The sequence below is a fragment of the Erythrolamprus reginae genome, chromosome 7, assembly GCF_031021105.1.
Source record: "Erythrolamprus reginae isolate rEryReg1 chromosome 7, rEryReg1.hap1, whole genome shotgun sequence".
Taxonomy (NCBI): domain Eukaryota; kingdom Metazoa; phylum Chordata; class Lepidosauria; order Squamata; family Dipsadidae; genus Erythrolamprus; species Erythrolamprus reginae.
Window position 1 is genome coordinate 34,226,844 of NC_091956.1, and position 16,081 is coordinate 34,242,924.

The following is a 16,081-nucleotide window of genomic DNA, read 5'->3' on the forward strand; positions in this document are numbered from 1 at the left end:
TATGTTGTAAGCCCCCCCCCCCCGAGTATTCGGAGAGGGGCGGCATATAAATCCAATTAAACAAACAAACAAAAACAAATTAATAAATGAAATCAAGTTGTGTAAAATTGTATTAACTTCTCATCTCAATGTATTTTTGCTGCAAAATAACATAATTTCATTCTTAATATACCCGCTGGCTTTCATTTGCCAATATATATATATGTACACAAAAATATGTAACCCTTCCTGGTACAGAGCTGAAGTGATTAGATACTGTAGCCTAGAGGTTAATTCTCCGCCTTACAAGGCAAAGGTTGCAGGTTCAAGTCCTAGTTGAGGGTATGGCTAGCTGATCTATAAATCTATCCTAGTCTCCCTTAATTTTCAAATTCAGACAAAAGATGTGACAGACACACACACACACACACACACACTCACTCATACACACATATATATCCAGTGATGGACTGTCAATTTTTTTACTACCATGCTGTGGACATGACTTATTTTGTAGGTATGGCTTGATGGTCATGTGACTGGGTAGGAGTGGCTTGCCAGCCATGTGACCAGGTGGGAGTGGCTTAACAATCATGTGACAGGGTTGGCTTAAAGGTCGTTGTGACTGGGTGGGAGTGGTTTACCGACCAAGATGAGTTTTCAAATAGGTGCTTGAACTATTTTTCAGTTGATTAATTCTCAGTATTTGAATAGCCACAAAAAGCACAAATGATAGACAGCATTTATTTATTTATTTGTTTATTTGATTTTTATGCCGCCCTTCTCCTTAAACTCAGGGCGGCTTATAACATGTTAGCAATAGCACTTTTTAACAGAGCCAGCATATTGCCCCCCAATCCGGGTCCTCATTTTACCCACCTTAGAAGAATGGAAGGCTGAGTCAACCTTGAGCTGTGATTTGAACCGCTGACCTACAGATCTACAGTCAGCTTCAGTGGCCTGCAGTACAGCACTCTACCTGCTGCGCCACCCCGGCTCCTTCTCCTTATTATTTGTTGAGGAGCACAGTAACATTTTAAGATTATGTACTGAACCCACAAGGTTCAGTATGATAACAGATTAGGCTGTAGCTCAATTTTCTTTAATTGCTTAAAGTTCAGTTCTAGATAATGATTAAAATGATTGAAGTGTTTATGGGTAAAAACATACTATTTAATTATTTCCTAATTTTAAAGTAATTAGGGATCAACTAAGATACTAGAGAAGGAAGGACAATAAAAAAACTATTAAGTATTCAATAAATAGTGCATAAACTTACTACGCCCACTGCGCCCACCACTACCACCCCAGTAGGGGCAGCAGCCCATTACTGTATATATCCCAATAAGCCACAAAAAGAAGATTAAACCTATTGTTTATATTATTTTATAGCAGTAGTTAAAACAATTTTCCTGAATAGTATTTAGCCCACATTGACATATAATATTCAAAATTATCACTTTTGTATGGTTAAACATAATAAAATAGTATATCATTATTATGTTTATCTGTATACAAGACTCTAACAATCTGTTGAGCAAAACTGATTTCTTTTTATTTCACGATAAACCAATCAGGAATTTAACTTCAGATTGTAAATACTGTGCCTAGCATCAGTGTATAAGCCCATACTAGGAAAGTTGCCAAGAGATAGTTTAAGACTTCAATAAAATGTTTTGGAATCTGCAATCCACATACTAGCTTCTGTTGTTTGTAAATCATAAAGAAATGTGTTCAGCCATACATCTTACTCTATTTGTCATAAGTGGTCATTACAGTGTTACCCTCTTCACAGAACAGAAATGACATATCATATTTACCTTATAAACAAATGGGTTTTTTCGTGAATCAGTCAAAATGTCAAATCTTGTATAAACATCGTTTAAAAGATTAACAATTTTCATAGCTCCTTCTCCAGAGGCATGTTTACTGCAGAAGGCATTGAAACCAACAATGCCACTAAACAATATAGTCACATTATCATAACGTTTTGCTGGTATAGGACGCTTGTGTCTCAGTTCATTGGCCACAGATGGAGGAAGCACAGAATACAATAATCTATATAAGTTTGTGTAACAGTAGCAAAGGAAAAAATAGAAAAGAAATAAATTGATCATATTTCAATAAATTTATCATGTTCATGTCTAGTATTCACTAATTTAAAATCTTAGCATATTCTACAGCAGGAATAATTTTCATTATAATGTTTACTTCTAAACAAACCACACAAAAATATATATACAGTAAATTATTTTAGATATTTATTTATTTATATTATTTTATTATTATTAATTATTTATATAGGCATATACCATTTAAGCCCATTGTAGGCAAATTATATTCTATTCATATGCTTCTTCACAATAATTATATTATCAAGAGCTAACAATTTTTATAGTACTTCATTTGGATTTGTTACATGTTTCTGATTTTTTTTTAACTTATCTGAATTTAATGCAATAATTTCCAACCTTTCCAGCTCTGCAAACCAGCAGGGGCAAGAGGTGGAAGAGTGGTTGATTCTGCGTAATCAGTAGGCACATGCACTCATGAAGCTCCATTTGCACAAGCAGTGGGCACACAAACTGTCTGCCTGCAGAAAAGGACATTTGTGTGCTTGCTTGCATGGACTATGGACTGATAGTGAGTTGCAGACCGGGGTTTGGGAACCCTTGCTTTAATGCATATTGACTTTTGTAACAGAAAATACTGTTACAAGATAAAATTGGATGACAAACTCAGTAGTAGCTCATGATACATTAGGATTTCAGAAACAGATATCCTTGCGATACACTCTCATAAATAGAAATTAATTTGGCAATGGTGGTTGCATATTATGAGGAGTGAATTGCAACTCACTTAGATTGTGAAGGCTGAAGAATGCATTTAATACAAAGCTTCATAAACCTATCGTTTTTTTAAAAAAAATACCCTAAAATTAGTAATTTATATGATAAACTACATATGAACATTCCATTAGAAAGTTCAGACACTGTAGATTGTTTGGTTTAGTGGCATGACACTAAACTACCTTCACTGTATTCAAACATTTATATCTTCTTTATCCAGCCAGACTGATAAGAGAAATGGTGACCTAAATATAAAGGTCACATGTGTGCAAGAACTGTAAATAGGAAATATTCTTAGGCTTCAGCAAGAGACATGTTTATGTTTCTTTGTTCAACATTTTTATCTTACAGTAATGTCACTGACTTTAACTAGGCAATTAGAAACCAGAGTTGTTTATGAGCCTCCAAACAGAGGACAGCAGAGTGATTAAAACTTGATCATTTATACCATTTCATATTCAAAGTAAGAAATTAATTCTTACGTATCTGTCTTCTTCTTTTCATCTTCCAAAGCTCTTAAAGTGTGCTGGAGCCTATCCGTTAATATTTCCAGTTCTTGTGTCAGTTTGTATTCCTCTCGGAATTGCTCTCCCAAAAGGACCAAATCACGAGTAGCATCATGCAGGGGAATGTCACTTAAGTACAGTCCTCTTCTAGTTAAGTCATCCAAATTCATCACACTAATGCAATTAAAAGTGAAATGAGAAAACGATAGGGCAAGATTTTCCTGATACTTATGTAGAAGACATTAATTAATTTGTTTTTCAAGTATTCTTCAATTACCAAAAAGTAACAATATATCTATACAGTATTTCATCATTTAATATACTACACTACATTAATATTGCATTTTTCTATTCTTCTGTGTGGTATATTTCTATAAAAAAGAACTTAACCCTGCTGTTCTGTTCATAAAAAGTCACACTTGTACTGTTCGGGTTGTATATGACCTGGAGCAAAAAAGGTTTAATTTAGGTACTTAAATTTGGTCTTTTTGAAAACTTTGTTTGCTGGGATACTAATTTGAACTTTTCTGAACAAAATGAAAGTAAAATTTAGATGAAAAAATTAATGCTTATATTTTTATTTTGCTCGCAAAAGGCCACCCCTAGCGTTTTTGCAATTTTTTAAAAAAATTTATAGATAGTTTAGCCTGTAAACTGCATAAAATTTTGCTATATTTGGTGTTGGGTTATTAGTTTGAACATTTCTGAACATAATGAAATGAAAATTGAACTGAAACAAATAGATGCTTATTTGTTTATTTTGCTCAGAAAAGGTCCCCACCAGGCTGTGCTCATTTTTTTTAGTTTATATACAAATTATGCTGTGAATTCAAAAATACATACTAGTTTTTAGTAAAATAGATTTCTTTCATAAAATGAGTTGTCTGGCCATCATGTACTTGCTTTTCAAAAGGATATTCTATATATTTTTAGCCAAATCTATATAAAAACTGAAAATAATGGCACATAGCAACATTCATTTCATAATGAAATGAAAATTGAACTGAAACAAATAGATGCTTATTTGTTTATTTTGCTCAGAAAAGGTCCCCACCAGGCTGTGCTCATTTTTTTTAGTTTATATACAAATTATGCTGTGAATTCAAAAATACATACTAGTTTTTAGTAAAATAGATTTCTTTCATAAAATGAGTTGTCTGGCCATCATGTACTTGCTTTTCAAAAGGATATTCTATATATTTTTAGCCAAATCTATATAAAAACTGAAAATAATGGCACATAGCAAGGCCGAGGGCTGGTGCCCTTTTGTGAGCAAAATAAACCAATAAGCATCATTTTTTTCAGCTCATTTCTATTTTTCTTATGATCAGTAATGTTCAATTTAGTTTTTTAATAACAAAGGGGGAAACATTTTTTGAGATTTGGAGTCTAAAATCATATAAACTGAAAGAAATCATAGGGGGGGGGGTTTCTGAGCAAAATAAACAAATAAGCATCAATTTTTTCAGTTCAATTTTCATATCATTATGTTCAGAAATGTTCAAATTAGTAATTCATGCAAAAGGTTTTAATAATATTTTGATTTAGGAGCCTGAAATATATATAAATTGAAAAAATTGCACACAGCAGAGGGGGGGACTTTTATGAGCAAAATAAACAAATAAGCATCTATTTTTTCAGTTCAATTTTCATATCATTATGTTCAGAAAAATTCAAATTAGTATCCCAGTAAAAAAGGTTTCAAAAAAGATGGAACTGGCAGGATTTGGAGCCTAAAAAAGTAAAAATGATTGTACACAGCCAGTGGGGGGACTATTTCTGAGCAAAAAAACCCAATAAGCATAACATTTTTCAGTTCATTTCTATTTTTCTAATGATCAGGAATGTTCAAAATAGTGATCCAACACAAAAAGGTAAAAAAAAAGTTTGAACTGGCAGCCTGAGTTAGATAAAAATGAACAAAATTGCACAAAAACGCTAGGGGCAGCCTTTTGCGAGAAAAATAAAAATATAAGCATTAATTGTTTCATCTCAATTTTACTTTCATTTTGTTCAGAAAAGTTCAAATTAGTATCCCAGCAAACAAAGTTTTCAAAAAGACCAAATTTAAGTACCTAAATTAAACCTTTTTTGCTCTGGGTCGTATACAACCCGAACGGTACAAGTGTAACTTTTTTTTGCCCAGCAAAAACTAACACCCCCCCCCCAAATACTCATAGAAAGAAGCCCTCAAATGATATAAAGTCATGAAATTTCAAGTTCCAGATATGCAGGAAATTTTTTTTACTGGGTCTCAAACATGACTTCGGGTCACAACATTAGCATTATTCTGCTGCAATAATTGATTATTTCACAACATTGTTTGAAATCAAAGTCAAAATACAAGCAATTAAAATACTTTTATTGAGGGATTTTAACCATTACCACCTACCCTTCCAGTGCCTATTTTTTGCTTAATGTTATTATACTTTCCCCAGCAATGATACTGTCATCAGCTTCAGGAATGAACCTTACAGTAGGGATCTCTAACGCCCCGTCCGTGGACTAACACTAGGCCACAAAAGCAAGCTACTGCAGGATGAAGGCAGTATTCAAAACCACACCCCCTTCAGTCCACAGAAAAACCTCTCTCCATGGAACCATACCCACTGTGTAAAAGGTTGTGGGGGCGCTGTTATACAGGGATGCAGGATAAGCAGAAATGTTTAATCACCTCCTAATCGAGAATGAAAAGGAAGTTTTTAACGTAGCAATATAACATAAAACAAACACAGAACCATCTGCATCATAGCATTTTGTTTTCAAAGATTGCAATTCTAGTTGTTGCAACACTATGCACTACAAACGCAAATCTTATTTGCTTACCTTGGAGAACAAAGAAAAAGAATACTATCGGCTTCAGGTAAGTAGATCATTTGCCCTTTCAGGCGTAAACAGCTAATTTCTGTACCAGTCAATTCATCTTCACATTCCAATTTTTCTACATCCAAAAGTCCTTCCTTTTAAAGAACAAAAAGAAACTTCAATGAAAAATACCATTGTTATAAGCCTGTGCTCTCAGGTTCACCCACAGAAAAATTAAATGTTTTTCTTTCTGATTTTCTGATCTTTACCTAAACAAATATTATTAAAAAAAAACATTTCTATGTTTGTGTTAAAACTCAGTTCTCAACAACTCCAAGTGGCTCAAAACAATCAAAAGGAAAAATTTACAATAGAACATTAAAATAGGATAATTTTTTTTTCAAAAATAAATAAATAATAAGAATGATAAGACTATCCAGTATCCTAGCCACATGATCTTCATAGGACTTGAAAGTGTTTTTACTATTTCAAACCAACATGAGTTTTAAGTCTTCTCTTCTTCCTAGCAAATCAGATATCTATTGAAAAATTGCAAATTAGGTTTTAGATTACCTTACTCCTTAATACAAACACTGTGTTGATATGTGAAAGAATTCCATGGAAACTAATATCAATATGAGGCCGAACCAATGAAAATACTGATAATAGATTACAATATCCTGGCTGGAGCTGAAATAGAAAGAAAAAAACCATTTCAAAATTTTGAATTTTGGTTAGTGATTGCAGTCCATTTCTCTATGTTCTGTATGTGGTATTAATATAGTAATACAGTGATCCCCCGGGTATTGCGCTCCCGATGATTGCGAAATGGCTATATGGCGATTTTTGAACCCGGAAGTAAAACCACCATCTGCGCATGCGCGCCCTTTTTTTCTATGGGCACGCATGCGTAGATGGCGTCGGGCAGATCAGCTGCTGGGCGGCTTCCCTGGGTCTTCCCCCGTTCGCCGCTCGCCCGCCCTTCGCCCGGCCACCCGCCGTTCGCCCGCCGTTCGCCGCTCGCCCGCCCTTCGCCCGGCCACCCGCCGTTCGCTCGCTGCTCGCCCGGCCACCCGGGTTCGTTTGGCTTCGGGACATGCCGGCGGCGACGTTTTAAAACAGCCGCGCGGTTTACCAACTGAGTCCCGAAGTCAAAGGCGAACTTCGGGACTCAGTTGGGAAGCCGCGCGGCTGTTTTAAAACGTCGCCACCGGCATGTCCCGAAGCCAAACGAACCCGGGTGGCCGGGCGAGCAGCGAGCCCGTCCTTCGCCCGGCCACCCGCCGTTCGCTCGCTGCTCGCCCGGCCACCCGGGTTCGTTTGGCTTCGGGACATGCTGGCGGCGACGTTTTAAAACAGCCGCGCGATTTACCAACTGAGTCCCGAAGTCAAAGGCGAACGTGGGCATGGGCGGCGGGGAAACCCCAATCTTCGGCTCCTCGCTGCTGGGAAGTAAAAACACCATCTGCGCATGCGCAGATGGTGTTTTTACTTCCGCAGCGCTACTTCGCGAAAACCCGCTCGTTGCGGGGGGTCCTGGAACGGAACCCTCGCAATGATCGGGGGATCACTGTATTTAGTGAACTAGTGCTCACATTATATAATTAAATAATGGATCCTTTGCATAAAAAAATTAATTTAATAAGAGTTTTCCAAGCTCCAGGATGAAAGAATGAATCCTATTGCATTGAGCAAGGAAATATTTTAAAGCAGTATTTTTCAGCCTTGCTTGGTGGCAGTTGGAAGTTGAAGGCCAATATTGAACAACACTGTTATAAACAATCTCTATACCTAACTTTGTGTTCTACAATCCACAGCAGCAATTCAAGCAATACTTCTAGAAACTGATGACCACTTCTACTTTGATCTGTTTCATGTGGCCCTATTCACATATTTCACATTTACAGTGATTCAGACTAAAATACCATATTTTTCGGCGTATAAGACACACTTTTTTACCCCCAAAAGAGGGTCAAAAACTGGGTGCGTCCTTTACACCGAATGCTGCACCTTGGGAGTGGGAAGGGAGTTGGCAGGACAGCAGTAATAGCCACAATTGGTGGCAACAGACACTGATTGGCGGTATTCCAGGAGATTGATCCAACCGCCAATCAGAAAGGAAGAACGAAGGGGGAGATAGCAAAGTTAGCAATTGAAATGGCAGCTTCACTGGAGAAAATGCAAGTCTTAATTTCCAGTGCCTGGGGTGGAGGTTAGTGTGCTCCGATCAGCCTTTGAGGACAGCAACATGGAGGAGCAGTGGGGGGGAGCACCCCCAAGGTGGAGAAGGAAAGCAGGCAGCCTCAAAGGGCAAACACTCAGCTGTAATGAAAAGCTTTGGGGGAATGCTCCCCCCATGCCCCCGATCATCCAATCAGCAAAGACGTTTTCTGGAAAGGATGGGAGAAGCTGCTCTCCCTGTGCTTTCCCTGCATGATCCGAGTTCCAGACTCTGCCATGAATGTTTGTTTGTCTGTGTGTGTGTGAGAGAGAGAGGGGAGGGAGAGAGAGAGAGGAGAAAGAAAGAGGACAGAAGGGAGAAGGGTTCGTACCGTTATGCAAAATTGCTCAGTGCTTCTGAGCAGCCTCCTTCTACGGTAGCTAATGCAAATTTGCTTCATTTTTATCACTGACTAGCCTAGCCCCGCCCACATCTCTGACTGCCCAAAGCAGAATGAAAAGAGAGACACAACGCATGTCCACAGAAACTTCACCTCCCTTTCCAGTTATCACACTGAAGGAAACCTGAATTCAACACGGTTTCTTTCACCAACCTCTCTAGTATTAAAGCGATCTGGACTCCAGTCTCTCTTTCCCAGGGTGATATCAGACTAAAGCAACCCCCAGCCTTGCCCTGACTACAGAAGGAGATAGTTTTCACTTCGTTTCTGCAAGTGGGGTGTGTGTGTGTGAGATAAGCAGCTCCTCTTTCCCTCCCTCCCTCCCTCCTTCTCAAAAGACAGCAACTTTGTCCCTCACACTTCCTTTCCTGAATCCCCGGTGATAATCTTTATGGCTCTTTGTAAATAGAGCTGAAAAGTTTAAAGAACAAAGTAGCCACAGTTAGAGGAGGGCTAGCTCAGGAAGTTTGAATACCCTTAAAGTACACCCTAATCCCAAACTTCACAGCTTTAAGACTAATGAACTTTAACTCCCATTCCTGAACTAGCATGACTGGAGGATTCTGGGAATTGAAGTCCACAAGTCTTAAAGGTGCCAGGTTTGGAGACCTTTGCACCCTTAACGCTGCCAAATTTGAAGACCCGTAGGTTAGGGATTAAGGGTGCAAAGATCTCAAAAGCTGGCAACTTTAAGAATTGTGGACTTCTACTCCCATTCCTGAGCTAGTATGACTGGAGGAGGAATTCTGGGAGTTGGTCCACAAGTCTTAAAGCTGTCAAGTTTGAAGTTTGTTAAAATTGTCCATGGTTGTAAAAAGTATACATGTTTGTAAAAAGCATTCTGCTACACTGGTATTTTATTAAATAATATATTACTGCACCATTTGGTTCAGAATACTTTTTTCCTTATTTTGCACCTCTAAAATCTAGGTGTGTCTTATATTCCGGTGCGTCTTATATTCTGGAAATTATGGTAAATTCAAATGGACTTTTAATGAAAAAGTTTTAGGATGAAAAACTTGAGGCTTTTCATCAAGGACTATATTCCATTGTCATACTTTATGAAAATCAATCTGGGAGGAGGAAAGGTAGAGGCATGAAATAATATAAATCTTTTGAAATTCTGGATTACTTAATATTTGCCAATTAAAAAGGGAGGGGGAAGGTAACATAGGCATAGCTAATTATGAAATGAAAACTATTTAAAATGTGTAAATGCTAAACTACACCAAGACTTATGCTTGTTTTTGAGTCTTAATATATTTACATTAAAGTTTAAAAGATTGATTATTAAAACTTCATATGTGCATATTCAGAGGGAGGCATTTGAAATACCTTTCATAGTCCAATAGTGCATACAAAATATTGAACAATAGAACTGGGATTTTAAAAAGTGAATACTGTACTAGGATGATGGAAAGTCTTGAATTCAAAAGCTTTTCGGGAAAAACAATAATTCTTACCTGGGGAAGGACTCTATATATTGCATTTCCACACTGAGTGACAACTAGGTCTCTGTCAAATATAATGTGGAAAGGAAAAGCCTTGCAAAATGTGTATGGACTGATGCGAGACTCTTGAGTACCATTCTCTTCAAATCTGTCAAGATCTTCATAAAAATCTTCTTCTTTGGATTCTTTTTCTTCGATTAAGAACTGAATATGGTCACACTCTTCATTTCTTTGTTGAATAACCTGAACATCATATAAAGAAAAGGTAGTTAATACAATAATAGTCTATTTTTATTCTTCAGCAAAAAGTCTTGCTCATATTAAATTCCAATCTAGACACCTAAAGTGCATGAGTAAAAATAAACAGACTTAATTTAGAATCCCTGGCAGTGTTACAGCTATCCAAACAATGAACCAATAGTATAAATAAGGCATAATGACTTAAGAACAAGATAGCCTCCTTTTGAAGCTCAATTTGCTCTTTAGATCAAGTGATTTGCCAAAAGAAGAGGGTCATCAATTTACAGTCTAAAAAACTATAGGTTCCAAAAAGCCCCTTGCATAGTTAAGAATAACTTGACAATTTGAATCTCTGGTTTCTAGAATACCTATGGTCTCTATCTTGGAGACCTCAATCTACCTCACATTAATTGGACCCAAAACGAATGCAAGACTGCACCCACCCACACAACTGTATACAATGCTGTTACCAATCTTGGACTCAACCAACTAGTAATGAACAATATTAGACTCAACAACTGCCTTGACCTCATATTCTGCACTAACAAAAGCACAATTTATAGACTACAAATAAAAGAACCTTTTTCCAACAGAGGCAACAGCATTAAGACTTCAGCCTCAATCTAAGCCATTGCAAGAATCATCTTAATAATGGGACACCAAAGTACAACTTTTAAAAAGCCAACTATGAACTCATAGACACCAACCTCTCAACTCAACTCTTGACTGGCAAACTCTATTCTCTGGCTGCAATACTGCCGATGACCTCTATAACATCTTCAAAAGAATTATCAGACTACACCTACCACTAATAACCACCATAACCAAGAAAAACAAATTACCCATATCAATAATGAAGCTACAATAATTTTAAAAAATCCCTCTGGTGAAAAAACAAAACAGGCTATGTATCCAACTTCAAAAGCCACTACAAAAATATATGCCACCAAATAAAGATGGAATGTTTCAATTATCAGAGCAAACAAAAAGAAAACCTTCTGCACACCAAATCCAACTGTGCCTTCTATAACTTTGTAAATAACAAACTCAAGAACTTGAGCCCCATTCCATTACTAAAAGGACCCAACAACAAAGAATGCTATGATGAAACAGTCAAAGTTAAATTCTTCAATACATTCTTTTACTCTGTCTTTGTAAACAGCAACGGCTCATCCCCAAAATTCTCTAGTTGTACCATAAATACGCACAATGATTTAACACAAATGACTTCACTGAAGACAACGTTGAAAAAGCACTTCTCTATCAATCGGGCTTGATGGACTATGTGCACACTTCCTAAAAAAGCTCTCCATAGCCATAGCTGAACCACTAAGCATAATCTTTTTAAAAATCCTTCAGGACCAGTTCCTTATCAAACCTATGGTCACTAGCCACAGTCATCCCCATCTTCAAAAAAGGAGATCGCAGTATAGTAGAAAACTACAGACCAACCTCTCTATGCTGCGTCACATGCAAAGTCATGGAATCAATCATAAACCAATCCATTATCCTCCACCTAGAAACTAACAATTTACTCTCTAACAAACAATTTGGCTTCAGAAAAAAATTATCCTGTAACCTGCAACTCCTACACTGCAAAAACATATGGACTACACATCTCAATCAGGGCAAATCAATAGATTCAATTTACATAGGCTTCTGTAAAGCCTTAGACTCAGTGGTTCACAATAAACTACTTCTAAAACTGAAACCGTACAGCATCTCTGGACCCCTACATGAATAGATAACTGTTCTCCGGTCAAACAGACAAGTGGTCAAAATAGGGAGCACCCCATCTAATCCTGTTCCTGTTAACAGAATTGTACCCCAAGGCAGTGTATTAGGACCAACACTCTTCATATTCTATATAAATGACCTTTGCGACCACATTACAAGCAACTACATTCTCTTCGCCGATGATGTAAAACTCTTCAACACCACCGATAACACTGCTGCTCTCCAAAAGACCTTGACTTTTTGTCAGAATGGTCAAAAAATCTCAACCAAAAAATGCTCTCTCCTACACAATGGCAAAAAGAATCAGAATACCAAATAGAAGCTGAATAGATAAGACGTTGGAGATAACCCTCACTCTGTAAAAGACCTTGGAATACTCATTATAAATGACCTAAATGCCAAAGATCACTGCAACAGCATTACCAAAAAGGCTTTAAGAGTTGTTAACCTAATCTTAAACAGTTTCTTTTCCGGTAAACTCAAGCTACTAACCAGAGCATACAAAACTTTTGCTAGACCAATCTTTAAATATAGCTCATCTGTCTGGAACCCACATCACATTTTGGACATAAATACATTAGAAAGTGTCTAGAGAAACTAGCCGTCCACTCCTCTACTTGCAACAAAATATCTTACGCAACTAGATTCAAAATCCTAGGTTTGGAAAGCTTAGAACTATGTCGTCTTAAACACGACCCAAGTATAGCTCATAAAATAATCTGCTACAATGTCCTTCCTGTCAACAACTACTTCAGCTTCAACCACAACAATACACAAGCACACAACAGATACAAACTCAAAGTAATCCACTCCAAACCTGACTGTAGAAAATACAACTTCAGCAACTGAGTAGTTAATGCCTGGAGCTCACAACCTGACTCTGTAATTTCATCACCAAACCCCCAAAACTTTACCCTTAAGACTATCCACTCTTTACCTCACCTGATTCCTAAGAGGTCAGTAAGGGACATGCATAAGTGCACCAGCGTGCCTACCATCCCTGTCCTAATATTTCATTCTTATTAGAACCCATCTCATGTATATTAAAAGTGCTATATCTATGTATACTACCAATATGTACTTGACAAAATAAAATAAATAAATAAATAAATACTTTGAATACATTCTAGTGCTTCTCTAGTATATAAAACCAAGAAAGGAAAAATAGTGCCAGTGAACAAGATTTACTTTTGCTTTAAAATATAATGAAATTTAATAAATGTTTAAGTGAGAGCATTCAATCTAAATTGGACAATTTCACAATATAGTTTTGTGAAAAAGATGTCCAGCTATAATACAAACACATTTTCATGCATTTACTATTTTTTCACATACTCTGTAATCATAATTCATAAGTAAACTTTCAATACATCCTGATACAGATTCAATAACTCTGAATTAAAGGTTTAATAAGAGTAGCAATTTTTAAATTCTATTTTGATTATGTAAAGTTTTTGAAGGAGTAAATTATCCCCCATGTACAAGAGAGGTATTCTGTTGTGTACAAAACCAGTCTCTGACCCAAACCAGATTTATTTCCATTGTTCAAGCTAGCCACACTGTTGCAGAGGCAAGAAGATGAATCTCTTAGTAAGAAACAAGGGTTCCTTGGGGAAGGTTGTTGAGAAGGTGGTGTCGCTCCAGTTCCAGCGGTCCTTGGAAGAAGCTGATTATCTAGGCCCTCAGCAGTCAGAATTCAGACCCGGCTACAGCATAGAAACTGCTTTGGTCGCGCTGATAGATGATCTCTGGTGGGTCCAGGACACGGGTTTATCCTCTGTCCTGGTGCTTCTTGACCTCTCAGCAGTTTTCAATACCATCGATCATGGTATCCTTCTGCGCTGACTGGAGGGGTTGAGAGTGAGAGGCACCATTTTATGGTGCTTCTCCTACCTCTCCAGTTGGTCACAGTTGGTGTTAGCGGGGGGTCATAGGTTGACTCCTAGGTCCCTACCTTGTGGGGTTCCTCAGAGGTCGGTCCTCTCCCCTCTGCTGTTTAATATCTACATGAAACCGTTGGGTGAGATCATCCAAGGGCATGGGGTAAGTTACCATCAGTATGCTGATGACACTCAGCTGTACATCTCCACCCCATGTCCACTCAGCAAAGCAGTGGAAGTAATGTGCCAGTGTCTGGAGGCTGTCAGGGTCTGGATGGGTGCCAAGAGGCTCAGACTCAATCCAGACAAGATAGAGTGGCTGTGAGTACTACCTCCCAAGGACAGGTCCATCTGTCCGTCCATCAACCTGGGGGGGGAATTGAACCCCTCAGAGAGGGTTCGTAACTTGGGCATCCTCTTTGATCCACAGCTAACATTAGAATACCAACTTTCAGCTGTGGCAAGCGGGGTGTTTGTCCAGGTCTGCCTGGTGCACCAGTTGCGGCCCTATTTGGACAGGGAGTCTTTGCTCACGGTTACTCATGCCCTTTATATTTCGAGGTTCAACTACTGCAATGCTCTCTACATGGGGCTATCTTCGGAAACTTCAGCTCATCCAAAATGCAGCCGCGCGAGAAGTTTTGGGTCTTATAAGACATGCCCATATCTCGTCATCACTCTGCAGACTGCATTGGCTACCGACCTATTTCCGGACACAATTCAAAGTGTTGGTTATAACCTATAAAGCCCTACATGGTGTAGGACCAGACTATCTCTGAGACCGCCTTCTGCCGCATGAATCCCAGCGACCGGTGAGGTCCCACAGAGTTGGTCTCCTTAGGGTCCCGTCGACCAAACAATGCCAGCTGGCAGGACCTAGGGGAAGAGCCTTATCTGTGGGGGCTCCAGCCCTCTGTAATCGGCTTCCCCCAGAGATTCGTACTGCCCCCACCCTCCTCGCCTTCCGAAAGAGTTTAAAAACTCATCTTTGCCAGATCTTCTCCCCTGACCAATGAATGCTTTATTTTGATTGTTGAATGAATGATATTGATAGTTTTTTAATTAGAATTTTAAAGATTCTTTTTAATGTATTAATTGGATTGTTATTATTTTCCTTGTTTTTTCTGTACATGATCTGAGCCGCCCCGAGTCCACGGAAAGGGGTGGCAAACAAATCCAATTAAATCTAAATCTAAATCCAAAATCCTCCAAAATTAAAATAACTAGTTATATCTGTGGTTCACTATTATTTAAACTGACATACATTCATAACCTTCCACTGAATTTATATAAACTGCATTGCAGAAAGTAATTTATTTGGCATTAAACTATTCATTTAACATCACTGATAAACTAAAGACAATAAGGTAAAGGAGAAGATACTGTGTATATCTAGGGGGGAAATCTATTAAACTCAACATATCTTACTTCTCAATAGACATGGATTTCACTCTAACATGTCATTTTTAGCTATATCATACATATTAAAATTAGAATAGTACCTAGTTACCAAAACCTTCATTTGTTTTATTGGTTAAAATAGTAATGGTGGGTAAAATGAGGACCCGGATTGTGGGGGCAATAGCCTAGCTCTGTTAAAAATGTGCTATTGCTAATATGTTGTAAGCCGCCCTGAGTCTAAGGAGAAGGGCGGCATAAAAATCAAATAAATAAATAAATAAATGCAACATTGTGACTGGAGAAATAAGTCTTTAAAATCTTGTTGCTCACTTAGTCAGCCAGGTGTTTAGATTAGATCTGGCATTTTATCCACTTATCTTCTAAGGAATATGGGATAGCCAATGATGGCGAACCTTTTCAGCACTGAGTGCCGAAAAGGGAGTCCGCATCTGCTCATCTGGGGCACGACACAGAAAAGGAGCTGCCCAGTGGGCATGCGGGGACAAGAAAATTAACTTTTGGTTTTCAGTGTGCACATGTCTCCTGGCTAGCTAGTCTTAGTGGCATGCATGCGTGCATGACAATCAGTTGGCCAGGGTGCCTGTTCACATT

The 16,081-nt window shown here is 38.0% G+C and overlaps 1 protein-coding gene across 1 annotated transcript in view; it reads right to left on the reverse strand.

The window, feature by feature from the left end:
* The window catches only part of GUCY1B1 (guanylate cyclase 1 soluble subunit beta 1), a 92,548-nt gene that overhangs the window by 14,746 nt on the left and 61,721 nt on the right, over window positions 1-16,081 (reverse strand). The window contains exons 6-10 of the mRNA XM_070757307.1: window positions 10,224-10,454; window positions 6,713-6,829; window positions 6,161-6,294; window positions 3,311-3,508; window positions 1,800-2,037 (exon numbers count right to left, since the gene is read on the reverse strand). Of these exons, the coding sequence (XP_070613408.1) occupies window positions 1,800-2,037; window positions 3,311-3,508; window positions 6,161-6,294; window positions 6,713-6,829; window positions 10,224-10,454 (918 nt within the window). The remainder of the gene's footprint in view (window positions 1-1,799; window positions 2,038-3,310; window positions 3,509-6,160; window positions 6,295-6,712; window positions 6,830-10,223; window positions 10,455-16,081) is intronic.